This window comes from Platalea leucorodia (assembly GCF_965183815.1).
Source record: "Platalea leucorodia genome assembly, chromosome: 1".
NCBI classification, from domain to species: domain Eukaryota; kingdom Metazoa; phylum Chordata; class Aves; order Pelecaniformes; family Threskiornithidae; genus Platalea; species Platalea leucorodia.
The window spans coordinates 35,132,799-35,151,687 of record NC_138823.1 but is presented as its reverse complement, the minus strand read 5'-3'; the positions used below and the strand labels follow the sequence as shown (position 1 = coordinate 35,151,687).

The window sequence follows — 18,889 nt, the reverse complement described above, 5'->3', positions numbered from 1 at the left end:
ATTTTTACTTGTCCCATTTCAGTCTTTAAACAAAACCTGTTTCTGAAACAGGTATAAACTCTGCATTAGAAAAAACCCCAGACTATTCACTGATGTGGCATACCCTAACAAACATCGCCCAGGGTTGTAGAACATCTAGTATGAGTTTTTTCTGATAATTCATTATCAATTGAGAATATGAAACAACCAATATTCCTACTTGTACATTGCACCATTAAGAAACTCTGAATGCCTGGCAACATTAGACTTCCCAACATGAATTATTTTTGCACAAGGAATCTAGCGACCAAGAGAAGAAAGGGAAAGCCTCTTCACCAGAAACTATCAACTATTACTTCAACAGATCTGTACAAATCAAACATTTCTGAATATCAGAAAAGGCCACCAGCTTATATATTCTGTTGATATTTATAGAACTGATAAATGCCATTCCCACCTTTGTAGCCAATCTGTAATTTCCAGAAACATAATGTTCTCTGAAGCACAACACAATGCTATGAATGGTAATACATTTACAAACATTCCAGAATGTGCATAATTACTGGATTTTTAGTAAAACTGAAATTAAACCCTTGGTCAAGATATGTTAAGGTAAAAGCAGCAGGCATAAGAAAAAGACGCCTAAATGCATAAGGTGGTTCACCACTGCATCTGCACAAAGCATTCTGACAACTGGCATCTGTTGACTCACACTCTTCACTTTTGGTTCCTTTATTATTCCTGAAATACATTTTGTATCTTACTGCTTGGCAATATGTTCTTTGTCTTCAAGATATTCCTAAGATGCTTATACAGTTGACATCATAAATTCCTGTAAGTGACGGAGCTTAAAAAGTGAACTTGGGCTGAATACACACACAGAGCCAGTTCCTATGAAGTCACTTCAGCTTAGTCATAACTAAGATTTATTGGTGTTATTTCTTTTCCCTATGGAAGTCAAGTTTCACCTCAACAGTGAAAATCTTTGAGTCTTGCTTGTTTTCATGTTTGGATTTTGAGGCTTTTTGCGTAGCTGCAAGACTGACATAATCCAACACATTTATTTCTGAAGTGGTCTAAAAATTCAGAGGAAGAAAGATCTTGTATAAGCAGCAGCAGAATGACCTCTCCTCGTCTTATATATGCCAGTAAACTGAGGCGAACACAAAGTGGAGGTGCTGCAATATAGCAGTAAGGTAACTAAACAAGCCTTAACAGCAGCCTGCCAGATTCAGAGTGGTAAGAGAAAACAGAAATATATGCCGTTCTTCTTAAACTCCTAGAACAAAAGAGCTGAGAACTTGTATTTGACTGATTTCATACTAGCCAGACGCTACTAAGGAAATTTCTGGCTTTCAAGTACAAAATAGTAATATCATCTTTTCTCATCAATCCCTGCTTTTAATGTAGTAGGACCAAACTGTAGCATTCCTCACTGGAAGCTCTTTGGAAACTAAGTGGAGGACATTAAGATTAAAAAAAGAGAAGAAATGCTTAAGTGAATAAAAAATTAGTTCAGAAACAGAATATAATGGGATAGGTTAATTGATTGTTTCTCCCAACTGAGAAGGTTCACCACTGGACATCCACAGGGCTCGGGGCTGAGAACCCATGACATTCATAAATGTTGGGGAAGAGGTGTGAATGGCTAAGTGGCAGAACTTGTGAATGTCAGTGTTACAGAAGAGAAGTTTGAGGGACGACTGCAAAGAAGGGCTGCACAAAACTCACTGATCACTCTTAAATGGCAAATGAAATTCAATTTAAGTGTAAGAGTGATGTACAAGGCAGAACAACCCTAACTTCGTACATAAAGTAAGTGGCTTTGAGGTGACCTCAGGAATGAGCTCTTGGGAGACTACATCTATATAGCAGAACTGGGAAAACATCTAAAGAGGACAACAATAATAATCAACAGGTCATTGCAGATGTTAAACATTTACATGGGTTTGAGGGGAGACAAGCTCATAAAGAGAAATCTACTCCTGGACACTAGGCACCAAGAGACTGCACCTCTGCCTCTCCCGACAATGAGAGCAGAGAACTGTAGAGGAAGAAAGAAACAGAAAACATAAAAATGTACAAATAGAGCAGTAATAAAAGAGGAAAATAATAGTAAGGTAGGCAAAAGAAAGCAAGTCAGTGTATGAAAATATGTACCAATGTCTATTAGATATATACACTATATTGTATTAATAAATTAAATATTAAATTGTATTAATAAATTAAATTGTAAACTATGTTAATTATTTAATTTACATTTTAATATTTTTAAATTACCAATTAAACAAAATATTAATAAATTAATAAAAAAGTTGTATTAATCACCAGAAAAAAAGAACAGATGTCATAATATGTATCACTGATCAATTAGTATTCAAACAAACAGCATTACTCATTGAACTACACCAGTTTTCAGAAAATTAATCAATTATTATTTGGGAAATACGCAAGTAGATCAACATGGGGGTATTAACTAAATCATTTAAATGACTACTTTTCTGCTGTAGTTGTTCACTGAAAAACATCCTACTCTGTAGAATACTGATCAACAATGTTATCGTTAGATGACAGCATGTTTTCTTATTTCTTTGAAGAAAGAAGCTGGGAAGATTCTGTATTAATTGGCTTATTCTTTGAGCAAAACATCAAGTAAATTACTCAAGCTCTGACTAGTATTACTAGCCATATGTATGTAGTTGTACTAAATACAGGAGAAATATAAAATATCTTTCTGTTTTTGAGAATATTTTTATAGCAATCAATAACGTACGTCTAATGGCTTTACACTACGGTTCATGTGTGACTAACCAGTACAAACGATACAGATTTTGTTTTTTTAAATGGAGATTTATTTCCATCACAGAAACTCTCCTTAAAGTCACTAGAGACAGATGCTGTTTGCGGCTTAGCTTTTGAACAATTGTTGTAATACAGATCAAAACTGAGATGCTGTGTAAAAACTAAGGCAAGAATTTGCATAACAGCTCATCTTCTTTGGCTACAAAAAAAAATATTAATCTTTTGCTAGTGTATCTTGGTATCGTCAAAAAAAAAAGAAAAGCATTAGTGTTTTCACATACATCTGCTGGGCTGCCACTGTAAAGATTCTTTCAGCTCCTAAATTAAGTATTCTAGAAACTGGGAAAAAAAATCCTTACCCATCTGAACAAAGAAACATTTCAAAAAGGTTTGTGTATTTAATAAAGGCTTTTTTAGATAGTTATTTTAAAAGCAGTGGTGCAGTGTTGGTTCATTTGTGTTTTGAAAGCAGAGAATGTTTTCAATCTTAGATTAGCAATCTCCTGATTTTAAAAAAGTTGGAAAAGCAACTCTGGGATAACAATTCTATGTCTAATACAAATACGAAGTAAGATTGACTGTACTCCAGAACTGCCCCTTTTTGTTTTTAAATATATCCTAATTCAGAGTTATGGCTGTAGGTAGGTGTATTTGGATATAGGTAATTTGATCAAAAAGTTAAATACTTGAGGCTTTCTTAAATTTCCAGCTGAGGGATAGTACAGGAGTAATTTTGCATATTTTCAGCCGTGCAATCTTACTGCATTAAATGCTAAGAAAAGAAATCAAATCTGTGTAGTGATGTTTATACAATTTGTATATTTCAAACAGATGTATTATTCATTCCCCAGCAAATAACAGAGAAACAATCCAAGACTATATTCTTTTACCAATGAGTTGTTTGTGAAATCTGAGTGAAAATGTGCCCCACTGAAGTTAGTGGTATAACTCCCACAGGATTCAAGGAACATATGGTTTTCTTTAAAGAATGCAGAATTAACATTAAAATTACTATCCATAGTAGCTCGAGACTTATTTTAAGTTTTATCACAGCATTTTATTTCTTATCTTCAAATAGACTATGTAGTAAAATGATTAAATCTGATTTTGTTTTGAACTTAAGGCAGCTCTTTGTACTAAAGCAAGTAGTCTTATATAAATACCTTTGGTATTTGTTGGATCCTATTCCTAAACACAACGTTCATATTTCAGCTATAATAAGTAACGCATCTCAAAGATGTGTGAGGCACTAGTCTTGCAAGTGTCCAGTTTAGTTTCTTGAGTAAAGTGAGATTGGTAGAGTCAGCTAAATCCATCACAGAAAGCTGCGTGCGGCACACGTAATTCAGTGCCGTTTGGAATGATTGGCAGCTGCCATCTAGTGTGGACACAAACTATACTCCCACATGCATATAATTCCAGCTCTCCCTAGAAATCAGTTTGTTCAGGTCAAGCTGAGCGCGCTGGTCACACAAGGCAACGAACGCAACACAGGAACCGGCTACTAAACCATTTAGTACTCCTTCCTGACAGTTCCACGCACTTCACATAAAGCCACCACAGGCAGCGCAGCATATGGAAACTTACTCTGAACTAAGGTTGTGAAAAATATAGGCACTGGTTTCTTATATAACCGCTGCACGGCGGACGCTAGCCCTCTGGGGGGGACAAGCGAGCCGCGCCATTCAGAAGCAGGTGCTGCCCGGTCACTTGAAGCCAAGGCTCAGCGCCCAGGCCCAGGCCCAGGCCCAGGCCCAGGCCCAGGCCGGGGCAGCGCCAGGCCAGGCCTCCGGGTAAATCGGAGCTCTCTGAATCATCCGCAGCGTGGAACATTACACAAGCCAGCTCCTGGCTCCAGGAGGCCGCTGTCACAGCGAGGGAGAGCAGGGACCCAAGAAAGTCCAGGCTGTGGCAGCGGGCTCGCTCCCAAACGAAATGAAAATTGTTACGCTGGGTCTCCGTTACTAAGTCAACCCTCCTGCACCTTCCTCCTGCGGCCCCTCCACCAGCTCAAGGCTCCTTCGCAGCCGCGCAGAACAAAGCAGGCTGCTCATGACACAGGATCACAACCGGAGTTTTGGTAGCTTCTATTAAAAAATAAAGGCTGAAACTAAGCCATAGCATCTGTGGACTTGGACACAAACATGTTAAAAATAAAATTGAGCTGTCTAAAAAAGCTACTCTGAAAAAGAAATCGCTGCAGAAAAGACACCACTTAATCCCCCTTCAGCACTCCCCTTAAAAGGTCTTCCTGACTAGAGGCTTGCTAGTCACTCCTATCTGAGCACAGAGAGCTAATTAACAAGGAGGAACTGCTCTACGTTATTCATTACCAGATATTAATTTTACTGTTATCTTGATCTCGGGTCCTTTCACAGTCTTTTGCCAGTTTCTTTCTGTTTGTTGGGCACTGTCATTCTCCCAGACGGCAAGGTCTCTAGACGAGGTAATTTGTTTGTGCAGTGCCTAACACAAAGGCACCATTATCCTTCACCAAAGGTGCTCATGTAATGAAAGCCCATTACAATATTGCTTTTAAGGTGGTCAAACGTTCTCACGGCATGTTATGACTGTACACCTTACTTAAAACTCACAACTTCGGAGTAATTAAAAGTATACAGCTTTGGTGGAAAAGAGAATAAAAAAGAAGATACAATTCTTTAACCTCCTTGTTTTATGACCTGAGAGATCAATGGAGTATAAGGAAAATATCAACAAGGAAACAGTTTTTCTTTCTTTCTCCCTTTCCCTCCACACACTATCTTCTGATTCATATTTCTTACTCTTACTGTACTTTTATCTTGCCCCTCTGTGTCCCTGGAAAGTTTTTTTCCTCAGGGAGTCAACACTTAAAGGAGAATTTCTAGTTGAGCATTAGCTAGAAAAAAAAAACTAAGGGAGAAAAAAAAAGGCCTGGCTCTGAGAGCTCAATTCTGAACCCCTAATATTGACTTTTCTAGAAAGAATCTGGTATATATGAAGGGTTGTATGTAAACAAACATCATTCTTTCTGTTTCTGGTACTACAGGACTGATACATTTAAAAACACCCAGTGATACTGAGAATGAGAAGGTAAGTTTGAACATGAACTCTAAAAATAAATTCCAAAAATGTTACAGTTTATAGCATCATAAGTATTGATGAAGGCAAAGTTAATATAATACACTAGATAGCTCCTCTAATGAGAACTTAAGTGATTTTCATACTAGGAAAGAAGTGCTCTAATGTAATTCTGGTTCATATTGAACTGCAGAGGGATATCTCCTTTGAGTAAGACACATGACAGCGATGACAAGGATGTTCAAAATCCCTACAGTGAGAATTATCTGATATCCTCAAAACAAGTTTCTATTTGGCTCTTGGTTGAGTGGACATTTGGGGCTTTTTAACATCTTCCAAAGAGCTCTTCCAAATGTACGCCTTCCAGCATCTGAAGCATTTCACATGTGCTTGAAATAACATAGAAAATAATTTATTAAAAAATTCTGGAAGGCAGCTTTGCCTTTTAGACACCAAGCCACCCAAAAGGCATATAGAGTAAACCTGATGGCTTTTAGCACAAATGGGTTAAAGATGAATTTGACCTAATTACTGCCTATAATAACAATTTAAAAGAAAAAAAGCCTTTTAATATTTTTAAAGGGAAAAATATTGAACATACTTCTGAAATTCTTCAAATTTACACCCGCATATTTTGTCTTAATTATAGCTAGTAAAACTATAATACACAATCAAGACTGTTAAGCTGTGCTATCATTTTAAAAGCATTTTTATTCATTGTTAATTTATAATGTGGTTTGGATACAGATCTGTGTAGCAGAGGCTGGTAACTATTTCCCTGATACAGCAGCTTTCTATACATCACACGATTTTGTGATCTGATACCTTTTGAGAAATGCTGCTATTACATCTAAAACACCTCAATACAAATGCCTCAAAAACCCAAAGGCTGAGTCAGGAGAGCCAATGTAAATTCAGGCTCAGAGAAGCAACATTATCCCAACTTTCAGATTTGTCTTTGTACACCAAACTGCCATGATAGATTAAAAGAAGACTAAACAGAATATTAAGGAGGACTTTTAGACATAAAAAGACATCAGGAATATAAAGCAAAACAGTGGTTGGTCTCATTGATGACTGCGTGGACATCTGTCACAGGTCAAACTACCAGCCAAACCTGTCATATCAAGCTATGAAGAGGAGTATGGTCTGGTTTCACTTGGCTGAGCAAACATTTTGGGAATAAACAATACAGGAAGAAGAGCATACAATTCAAAGTTGCATTGAAAAGAAAGGTATCTGGCTGAGAGTCAGGGTTTCTAGCTCTTTGGAATGGAAACCTGGACATCCGATGGTTTTTGGGGTGAGAAAAGGTCTATCCGGAGAGCTTTTCCACTAATGGAATGGAAACCTACGGTAAGCACCCATTGCTGGTGACATCTGCCAGGTCTGAAACACAGAAGGTTTTACAGACCAGCGCGTGGTGAAGTTATGCCACATGGGCAGAACCACCTTTGTATTACACGAGAGAAATGAAAAAAGGCACTTCTGGATTTTTTTGTGTAGTAGTGATTGTTAGGAACCAGAAAAGACCACCATCCTCACATTCACGGAAGACACTGCAGGCATGCTACTGTCTGAAGGATTAATAAATTATTAATGTATCAGTTTGGTAAAAAAGCAGACACAAACCCATACTGGTCCTCAAGTTTCAGTGGGACAGAAGCAAGTTCTCTCATCCTGAAACCCTATCAATCCGGTCAGCCTAGAATTTAGCAACTGTCCCAAGTGGAAGTTTCTTCCTTCATGCTCTTCTACGATCTTTTCCAGATGATCTGGCTCTTAGATAGCCAGCGCTGCTGACTCTGCCAGAATGACAGTCCCTTAGTTCACATAATGCCATAGCCTTGCTCCCACTGGTTAATACTAAAGGCAGTTCTGAAAACTTGAAAGATGGGAAGGGTTGTGCCATCCTTGCTAGGTGAATCCAACAGTCACTCACAAGTGAAGTTAATGTAATCTTTATGCCTGGTGCTGCCTGACTAGGTGTCAGGTCTCTTTGCCTTTGACTCCATGCCAGTAATACAGTTAGTGGAAAGGCTACTAAAAGAGAGGAAACCTGAATCTGCAATCTTGCTAGCCATACTGGTAGTCACGGGACTGTTTCAGAGAGATTCTCAGCTGAAAAACCAAAGGAATAGCCCATGGTCACAGCTGCACTACAACTGATGCCTTCTGTTGTTGCACTTTCAACATCTTTTCAAGAAATAAACAGTTTTCAGGGACTGTTCTAAAAGAAGCAATTTGAACTCTGTTCTTCACCTAAAATTGAAGGGAAGGAACAACAAGCAAAACACTTCAGAGACATATCCCTTCTTAATGAGGAAGTGCATACACTCTGCCTTGTAACCTAATGATCTCAGACTACAGCTTTTTAATAGCTTTATATGGACTCAAAGTGGTGACTCCCCCTACCCACACATCCCATCACCTCAATTTTTTCAGAACTAGGGCTTATGTACTGACAGAACATGAATGGGCTCCAGCAATTTCTTAAAGTTAGCTATTACTGCTCTGCTTTGCTAATGTGGTATGCTGTTATATAATGCCTTACATATATTTATAGAAGTAATCGAGTATATGCTACCCTCTAGTTACTTAGGTGACCAGTGCTCAGAAAGGTTCTTTAACAGTGTGCTAACTTCTTCATGTTTGTGTCTCAACTAGTTTTCGCTATGAGCCATGCATGTATTCAAGCTTTCCCACTGAGGCAGCGTTTGGTCTTTTCTGTACTCTTTATGACTGTCAGAAAAAGGATAGTCACTGAGCACACACTACTGACCACACTAAATCAGGAATCAGTTGTTCAGCTCTAAGTGTAATATGACATCCTCTTTCTAAAATAGCATGAAGATTTTCCTTCATGCACATTTCTGGGTTCTTTTTTTGGTCCACAGCATATTTCGAGAAAAGACTGCTTGAAGAAACAAACTAAAACCAACAACAGAGAAACTGCCACAGAAACTTATTGGAAGGCATTAAAAATTAAATAGCTTTTTAAAGAGCTCTCAGACTTAATAGTAAAACCTATTAAAATTGTCTATACTGATGTAATTTGTAACAATTCCATTTCAGACAACTTTGCTTGGTCGTTGTTTAGGAATTCAAAGTGAAAATGACATTTTTTCCCCCACTACTAATGCCCATACACTTCTCCCATCTCAGACACTTGGCAGCGGGGTGGGGACAAAACGACCACCGCTATATGGAGTGGTTGTCATAAGATCCGGACGAATTCAGACTGCAGGAGAAGCATGCTCCAACACGAAAGAGTTCTCATACAGAACTCTTTTGGCAGATCCTGTCCTGGCAATCAAATCAACAACCTCTAAGCACAAGGGCCTCGACCATTATTCTTACACTGTTCATACCACAGTCTCTCAGATAATCAGATGCATCTTAAGATGCTCAGTGTCAAATGGGCAACTTCAGTGAGGCTCAGATGCTACCCAAAAAATCGTCAACACAGTAAGCATAACTGCAGCATGCTTATGGGAAGATATCCAATCTTCACCTCACATCCCCCAAATCATTCTCTACATTTCCTCACTAGTTTTATTTTTGAAACAGGTTTAAAGGCATAATGCTGCAGCTCTTGAGTGAAAGCAGAAATGTATCAGCAGTAGAAATTTACTTTCACAGTATATTATGGAACACATACAAATACCTTTACTCAAATGAGTTGAAATTCTAAGTTTCATATGTGTAACATCATTAAAGTCAATGGAGTTACACATGTGAAACTGAAAGGTGAGCGTACTCACTAAAGACATTTACACCCTTGCACTTTTGAGTCTTTTGTCAACAATAAGAGCTCACATACTGTCACACATTTTTGTTTCCGAAAATTCAGTGATGAACAAATATATTTTGTGGTAACATACCTTGAAGTTGCAATTTCCACTTTGGTTCTTGCCATGGCAGCTGCTCTCTGCGCACCCTCTATTGCTCTATCCACCTTTTCTCTAGTTTTTGTGTTTCGTATTGGTATAAGTTGCTTTCTTATTCCACGGACCAAAACGTTATTTTTATATTTTCCCTCTTCTTTGGTGCCATCTGGAAACATGGTACATCCATATCCATGCCTCCTGTTATTTAGCCATTCTCCTTCATATTTCATACCATTTGAACGCTCACTAATACCAAAACCACTGCGCTTGTCATTCTTCCATTCACCCATATAGGTTTCTGTAGTGGTGGCATCAACATGGTCTTCCACAGGGCAATAATCACAGTCACCATCTCCAAAACTAATTGTAGAGTTGGCATCGCTAGAACTAATTCTGCTCATAGCAGCATCACTCCTGACAGAGCTCCGTTTGCTAGATATCGATGACCTAGATTCAGATTTTCTAAGTTTTATACTACCAAGAAGGGATCCTCTTCTGAATAAGCCTCCTTTTTTCTTAATGCCCATGGCTTCTGTATCACTGTGAAAATTGAGCACAAAACCGCCTCTTGTTCCAGCTGGGCTGTCTGAAGTGACATCATGTAGAACAGTGCCATTGCTCTGCTCACTTCGAAGTGAAGCTAGAGATGTTCGGAGGGGTGAACGGATCACAGTTGCCATGCCATAGGGTACACTCTGACGTACACCATATCCATGTCGCATCCCTCCTGTCCATTGCCCCTGGTATGTACCTTTTAAAGCAATAAGGAGAAATTAAATTCAGGAAGCTGTAGAAGACCTAGTACTCTACGTCCAGTATGCTACAGGCAACACTACGTTGTCAGCTCTGTTTTCGGTAAGAAGAAATGCAGAAAAATCACAGCACATGACACAGCAGATAAACTACTTTTGTTGCTTGTTTTTCTTATAAATTTTTTTTCCGCTTAACAAAACTGTCACTTTCCCAGCTGAAGTAATTTATTTTGGCAGCTAAGACACAGTAGCTATTATCATAAGCATTTTTTGACTGGATCTGTCCATGGAAAAATTTTCAAGAGAAATTTCTAAAGCAGGACTTCCTCAAAATTTTTTAAGGTGGTCAGATGGGGGGGTGGTCAGCAGAAGCAGAGCCACGTCATATGCGGTCAGCTGGGGAGGGAGACAGGGATGGAGGGAAGGGAGGGAGCAGGACACTCATGGCTCCTGCCTCCAGCTGCTCACAGAAAGAGCAAGTAGGAGTAGTAAACATCCTGTTATCCTGGGTTTAAGGTGACTACAGACCTCTCCTTGTCAGGATGTATTTGACAATCCACTAAATTGTTTTGTCTTCAAATGGGCCTTTGGATCCACTGTTATAAACCTCTATTGTAAAATTAAACATTTTAAAGTTTTTGCATGTACTTGAATGGAAGAACAAAACCTCGGTATACCTTACTCTTTATGAATTCTTGATATCGATACTTTTTGGTATTCCTAGTATCATAAACATGGCACTGCATTCTGCATTATGTTGTGACAGAAAGATCAGAAACATGAATCCTTTAGCACTTTTTTTGCCTTTCATTTGTTCTGCAGTACGTAAGAAAGACAAGGCAGCAATAAACAGCATATTGCACACCATTCTATCATAAACACATTTCATTGTTGCAATCATAACTATTTTTGTATTTTTTTTTTTAAACAGCAATACAAAAAAGAGCAACATAGTATTTGATATGAGAAGTCATGGATATTCATGTAACAGAGTACATGCAAAGCTGCATCTGAGCCAAAACCCAGCATTATCAGATTACTACTGCAGACAATTTTTTTCTTGTATTCTCAAAAGGCGTTTTCATTTTGACGACGTACACACTCCAGTCTCTGGTCTCTGAAAGCCATTTGTACCAGATGTCCCAAAGGAAGGTGCCAGGAACCCCACAACTGGCAAATACAAGATAATTTGCTTTCTAAGATCATTTCACTCTAATTCCCATTAAACTGCTTCAGGATCCTCAAAATTAAGTCTCTCGCCCACCTAGCGCTGCTTCTTTTTTTTTTTTTTTTAAAGCTATTTTGAGTCTGAATATTCTTACAGAAGGATGAATAAGCAATCTTTAAAATACCTTTCTCTGATTTTGATCTGCTTTAATTGGAGCACCTATTAAAAACTATTCTTCAGAGAACTAAATATCAAATGTCAAGTTTAGTGACTGACTAAACTTTTGTGAAAATATTTGTGAAATACCTGCAGTTTTAGATGTAACTCAAAGCTTCATTTGCTTTGAGATTCTATCTCCTTTGTATAAGCATACTATTTTGGTCATGTACATGTCAATTATCTATCAATTGCTGCTTCACTGTATTACCTCTTCTGCTAAGTTATATTTCAATGTTAACATGCAATTAAATTTGCCAAGTGTGCTTTCTTTATTGTATAATACTAGATAGGTTCCACAACATAACTATTTTGTGTTGGTAGAAAATTCTACCAAGTGGAAGGTTTTTGTTTTAACAGATGGCTGCTGACACAAACAAACAACTTTCTTAGTTTCTTTCTCATTCTCTGTATCCTGGATACCTACTGCTGCACTGGTGGTAAGGGTGCTGAATCTAGAAACATGATTATTTTAAAAAACCCAGCATATGGAGAAGAACAAATAGAAACATGACCACAAAGCACTGGTATGACGTATTCTGTAAATACTGCAAAAATACAGCCACTTTGTAATTTCTTTCTTTATTAAACAGACTTTTCCCAGAAATATATTAATGTTTTATGAACATAAATGACTAAATTTTGTCCATAATTATATCTGGGATCCCCCTAGTATCGTAATGATACGCTGGAGCTAAGAATCTGGCTACGTATACTTGCTGCTACATAGAACAATCTGTCTAACATTCTGCACCAGTTAATTTAATTTAAAAATAATAAATCTAATTCTAATTTTGATTATACCACAATATTACATTAGAGCGGCAACTCAATTATGGCTTTCCATGTTGCTATTTGAGTGTCAGACTTGAAGTAGAATCAACTTATTTCAGGATGGAATTTTATAAAAGTACAAAAGGTCAGCCTTTTTTCTTACTAATATTTGGTTTTAATTAATAAACATGCAAAGCTCAAAAATACTTAATTAATTTAGGACTTGTATTTTTCACTACTCTGTAGAAAGAAGTGGAAGTGGTCGCTGTTGCCCGTAAGGGCATTAAAACAAGGACAACTGATGTGCTATTTACTTGTCCAATTTTTCTTTCTACTGGGGAAATAAAATCAATGCCAGCTTCTTCTAAAGAGAAAACAGTCAATGAGAAAATGGAAGATTCATACTGAATTGGTCCTTAGAAAGTACCAAAGATATTTAGTTGGAATTTTGTGCAGTCCTGCAGGTAACAACTATCTCTTCTGTCATTACAAATCATGAATGAAAGGCTTCTGACACTAGTGCTAGAAAGCTGACCATTTTCCTTGATTTTTTCAACTTACATTTTAGAGGAAAAATATTTCAATGGCATATGGTGGACAGCATCCAGAATGCAGATACAAGAGACTTGTACAGTAATTTGACTGATGATATCAGAGTCTAACTGTATCATCTTCTTCAACAGAAGAAATTTTAGAAAACTTTGAGTAAGATAAGGTAGGTTAATATTGCAATATAGTTAAATACTACAGCATAGAAGACATGATAAAAAAAGCTTTTCCCATATATGAAGATACAAATATATGCAATATTTAGCTCTCTCTATAAATGTGAATGATATATCAACAAACACACCTTTTCCCGTTTCAACTTGTACTATAATTGACTGTTCAAAGCAGTTCCAGTAAGTGTCAACTGTTAAAATGTTAATTAACAATGTAATTACCGAGCTAATTTAAAACTGTATTTGACCATAAAACAATAACTTTGTTCAGCATTAATCTTCCAAAAGCTAGGCTTGGTATCCTTTGTAACTGAAGAAACATTCAGCCCTAACTTCTACTGACCATGCATCTGGTGTTTAATTGGTTCCCCTGAGAAGGTGTTCGTATTTTGAGCCTGAGAACTCTTAGAAAGTATTTTTTTTTCTTCTGTTTTTGTTGGTTAAGTTGCTATAAGGTATAACTTCCTAACCTGTCTCCTTAGAGTTACATTGTGCCATCCCTCTGAAAACACCCTCTGTATATCTTACAGCTGTAAATGTCATTGCCTACTTGCGGTTAAAATTTAAAACTACTCCGTGTGAAAAAGCTGAGAGGCCAAGGACCTATCAACTGCTCCACTTGCTCTTATCCTTTACTTACATCTTCTCTAGTTTAACAAATTTGTTGTTACATCGAGATTTCTGCATGCTTTTCAGACTCAAATGTTAGATAAGCAGACATTTAGAAAGAAGACTGCTTAGAAATCAACGAACGTATGTACTGCTGACAACCTCTGCTTAAGGATTCATTTGCCACTGACTGACCTCTGTGGAACGACAGTGCACAACCTTACAGCAAGATGCCTGTTACTGCTATTGTTGGCAGGACCATAAACTTCTAACTAATTTACACATACTGAAGTTTCAAATTAGGCCTTAGTCCCTCCATCAAAAATGCTCTGGTAGGCTTGCAGATTCACACAGATTCAACAAAAATCTAGGGAGTTTAAAAGAGGCACAAAAGTCCAGATCGCTATAGGAAACAACCTGACGGGCCACTTGAAGGCCCAGCATAAGCACATGCAATGAATGGAGGATCATGGTTTGTAATTCACAGTGTTTTGCTCAGATGTTTGACTGAGTGACAATTTTAAGCATTTAAACACAGCATGACACATATTACTCACGTCGTGCAAAGTGCTGTGTGCAGAAACACTGAGGAACACTGTCAATGCTTACGTTCCTTTACCCTCCCTCAACCATATCTCCTAATACCACCAATGCATTTTAAAACAACATATTGGGATAAAGAAAAAAAAGAAAAAGGAAAAAAATAGCAGCAAAAAGGCCTGGATTTTAGTGAGTTTGAAAACAAATTGGCAATTGGCATAGTCTAAACGGTTATATGCCTATGCTGGTATTCTTGGGTCATAATAAAGTAAGAGCTTTCCTGCAAATATTTCACAGTATGTTAAAGACACATATGTAAATCTGGTTTCCTTGTAAAAACATTTCAGACATTCTTCTGGTGTACAAATACGGCTATTGTTCCCAGAGCACGAAAACAAAAACACATCTGCAAACATCTATGACGTACTGCTTTGCTTCATTCATGAGTACTTTCATTAAAATCAATGGGACTTCACAGCCTCTGTTCATATGAACTGCAACGCGTAAAAGACTGGGGCCATAGTAACAGATTTCAGTTCACAGGACTAAAAATCTTACAGTGTAAACTGCATGCTTCATATGCTGTTTCAGACAAATGATTTCCTGTGGGGTCTAAGTCTGAACTTTTAGAGAATTTACCTCCAATTATCAATATTATAGACACTTTAAAAATACCACAAGAAGTGTAAAGAAAAAGATAAAAGGAACTTTAGTTTGAGAAAATCACTCCTAGAAGATTTACTGGAATGGCAATTTACTTTTCTGGAAAGGAAAAAAAAAAAAGAAAGATGGCCCCTGCAAAATCAGCTGTTCTTCAGCTTCTAATTTACTAGCCAAAACAAATATAATAAAAATTGGAAAGTCTATTGTGTGGTGGAAGTGAAACTAAAATTCTGATCTCTTTGATGCTTTTTTTTTTTTTTTTTTAAATCCCCAAACACATCTCTCGGCTGACTTTGAGCATCAGAAATTTCCACACCAGGAAACAATTTTCAGACAGCTACAAATATGTATAAACAAGGGGATTAAAAGAGTTCAAGGTACAAAAACCACAGTACACTTTTCATTTTCTGAAGGAAATGAATCTCACCCAACTCGCTACATTTTGTATTTCGGAAAGGAAAAAAAAGGACCCCAACTGTAAACATCTCTTCTTCTGCTTAATACAAAAGTACCTATTCTCTGACACGATCCCCAAAGTTTGACCACAAATCTCTTCCAAAATTCCTGGAAGAAACCAGCAACAGCATCAATCAAGAGATGTGATACATGGGTTTGCTCTTTAGTTGCATCATGTGAATACTACCTCTGATTTTGGTGAATGCTATTCCTTGCATGTTACCTAAGCAAGTTGCTGTAAGCTGAAGCGAGCAGCGTTTCTGTAAAAAAAAAATCCAACAGCTCTCTAGTCCTAAAACTGAGACCGGTTTTTCCTGTTACACTGGAACAAACAGAGTTGAAGAACAGTTCCACAGAAGTTGCAGGTGGCACTTCCACCGATGCCAATGCCATTACAGCAGCAAAGGATGAATTCAAAAGTATCAGGTGCATTTTTTGGTGCAGTGCATGAAACGACAGAGGTACAATAAGTGTTAACTGACCTCTCACATGAGCTGCAGTCCTAAGCGACCTTATTGAACCTTGACTTCTTGACCGCTCCTAACTTCGACGCGAGGGCAGACCGCCCCATCCTCTCCGCACATTTACCGGGAGCTCAGCCCCAGAAACATCTGCTTTTTCGCGGTGAAGGGTGCGAGAGGTGGGCCTGTGTAATCTCGCAACACAGCTTGTACTTAGAGCAGCGTGCCTAAAACTATACTATATTTTAATAAAATCGGAGCTATTGCATGAGAGTGGACCCAGGTTTCATTGATTTTACGCGAGTTGCGTACCCACTTCGTTACCTTTAGCGTCCCGTCTACAAGCCGAACGTATTGAGCGTATAAAGCTATCCCCGCCAGCAAAGTAACAAGGCACAAGGGCTCGCTTATTAAGTTCTTGCTGTTTTACCAGGAAACCGGTGCAACGGGAGCGAGCCAGCGAGCTCGCCTGCCCGCTTTCTCTCCGAGACAGGCGCTGCCGGCCCCGGTTATCGTTATCACGGGCGGGGAGCCGGCAGCCGCCCCAGCGGAGGAAAAGGAAAGCTGTCCGCAGGCAGCCGTAATGCGGCTTGTTACCAGCTGGCCGGGAGAAAGCCGCCGGGGGAAAGCCGCCGGCCCGGCAGCACCGCCCGCCCCGCAGCCCAGCCCGTTCGCGCTCGGCCGGGGCCGGGAGGCTCCTCACGGCGCGGGGAGGGCGCCGGGCACCTGTGGCGCTCCCCGTCCGCCAGCGGGGCCTCCGCGACGGCGAGGCCGACCGCCGGCAGCGGCGCACGGAGCCGGGCCGGGGCAGGCGGCCCGACCCCTCCGCGCCGAGGGGCGACGGGCGCCGCCGGCCGAGGGCCGCCGCGCCGGGGCCGGTGTGAGGGCCGCGGGGAGGGGGGGAGGGGCCCCGCCCGCGGCGCGCGCGCCCACGCAGGCGCGCCCCCCCCCCCCCCGCCCCCCGGCGCCGCCGCGCGCGGGGCGCCCCCCGCCGGCGCCCACCTCCGTCCCCGTAGGTCTCGACGCCGTATCCGTCCTGCAGCCCGTTGCTCCAGGTGCCCTCGTAGCGGGCCGGCGTGCTGAGGCTCTGCCGCACCCCGTAGCGCCCCTTGAAGCCGTGGGACCACTCGCCGCGGTACATCCACCTGCCCTTCGTCTCCACGCCCAGCCCGTGGCGCTTGCCCTGCGCCCAGTAGCCCAGGTAGGTGTTGCCGCTGGGCCAGGTGTAGCCGCCCGCCACCTCGAAGCCGTGGGACCAGGAGCCGGCGTACTCGCCCTGCCCCTTGGGCCCGGTGCAGATGCCGTGCCCGTGGGCTTTCCCGTCCTCCCAGCCGCCGCAGTAGGTGCCGCCATCGTCGAAGTCGAACCGGCCGCCCGTCATCCAGGGCAGCGGGGCGAGCGCGGCGCCGCCGCCGCCTCCCGCCCGCCTTCCCTTCCTTCCCTGCCTGCCTTCCCTTGCCTTCCCGCCCGCCGGCCGACCGCCCCGGCGCTCCCCGCGACTGCGAGCGCTCCTCCGGCCGCCCGCCCGCGCCCAGCCCAGCGCAGCCCCGCGGCGGCAAGCGGCGCCCGCCCCCCGCTCCTCCCTGCCCGCCCCTCCGCCCCCCGCCCGGCACCGGCACCGCCCCCGGCCGCCGCCGCCGCCGCCGCCGCCGCCGCCGGGCAGGTGCGCGCCCCGCGGGCGGGCGGGGGGCCGCGGCCGCCGCCGCCGCGCTTGGGTGGGCTTGCCCCCCGGCAGCGGCGGGGAGCAGGCGGTGACCCCGGGGGGAGGTCTCCGTCTGCCCTCCCCGCCCGGGGAAAGGTGCCCCCCCGCGCTCGGGGACGCGGGTGTCTGAGGGCGGGGGAAGGCCGGGGAGCGGGGCCGGGGGGCGGCGGGGCCGGCGGCTCCGTGCTCCCCGCCCTAGCGCTGCCCGTCCCCTGGGCTCCCGGACAGGTTGCTGCTGCCTCTGCGCACCTGCCGGCGCCTGCAACAAGTAGGCAAAAGGAGAGCGTTTTCAAGTCACGCCTGTGATCTTTTATTTTATTTTTTATCTTTACTTTCTCTGAGCTTTAAGACTAGTTTTAAGCCGAAGTTGTTGCTGCAGAGCACAGCCGAGTTGTGCTTTGTCCCTTTTTCCAAACCACATGTGGAACCCACCTTCCCGGAGGGGCAAACCAGCAGTACCACGGGTCTAGAAACACCAGGCACCAGGAACACGAGTGGGATCAAGGCCTTTCAAGGACAGCGCTGCTGGGAATTTAGTGAGGAATCTCTCATTATGCCTTCAGCCCCATGGCTGTTGGGTGACTGAATAGCTCTAAACCCTGCCAAGTACTCCTTTGCCAGGTATTTGATAATCAGATAAAAATAATAAGGCCAAATAATAGGAGAAACACGGAAGTTTAGGAATAGCAGAGAAAATAGCGGAGAAGGGGTTGAAAGCTGTTGTCGCAGGGCATCTTAGCTTTTCTTCTTTCACAGTTACAGACCAGGACTGGAAGAAAAATCTGAAAGAAAATGTTCCTCTTCAATGGGGATTTTGTTAAAAGCATGAATCATGCTTATAAATCGTGAGGCGTGGTACTATCTGGACACAGATGGTTTGCAAAAGTGGGGAAATAGCAATGGTTATGTTAGTAGCAGCAAGCAAAAGCAGAAACTTAACTGCAAATGAAAGATTTGAACACAAACCATCAGAAGTTGACACAGTTAAGCTTCAGGAATTTATGCCAAATTCAGCCCAGTTGTAAGCAGTTTTGAATTAAACCTAAATGAAATTAAAATATTGCACATACCAAACATAACATACCCATTTAACTT

General features: G+C 41.5%; 1 protein-coding gene across 5 annotated transcripts in view; it reads right to left on the bottom strand.

The window, feature by feature from the left end:
* The window catches only part of JPH1 (junctophilin 1), a 91,938-nt gene extending 74,340 nt beyond the window's left edge, over nucleotides 1-17,598 (bottom strand). For all 5 annotated transcript variants that reach the window (XM_082316805.1, XM_082316806.1, XM_082316807.1 and 2 more), the window contains exons 1-2: nucleotides 17,095-17,598; nucleotides 9,726-10,482 (exon numbers count right to left, since the gene is read on the bottom strand). In XM_082316805.1, the coding sequence (XP_082172931.1) occupies nucleotides 9,726-10,482; nucleotides 17,095-17,473 (1,136 nt within the window). In that variant the 5' untranslated portion in view covers nucleotides 17,474-17,598. The remainder of the gene's footprint in view (nucleotides 1-9,725; nucleotides 10,483-17,094) is intronic.
* Between the last annotated feature and the right edge of the window lie 1,291 nt (nucleotides 17,599-18,889).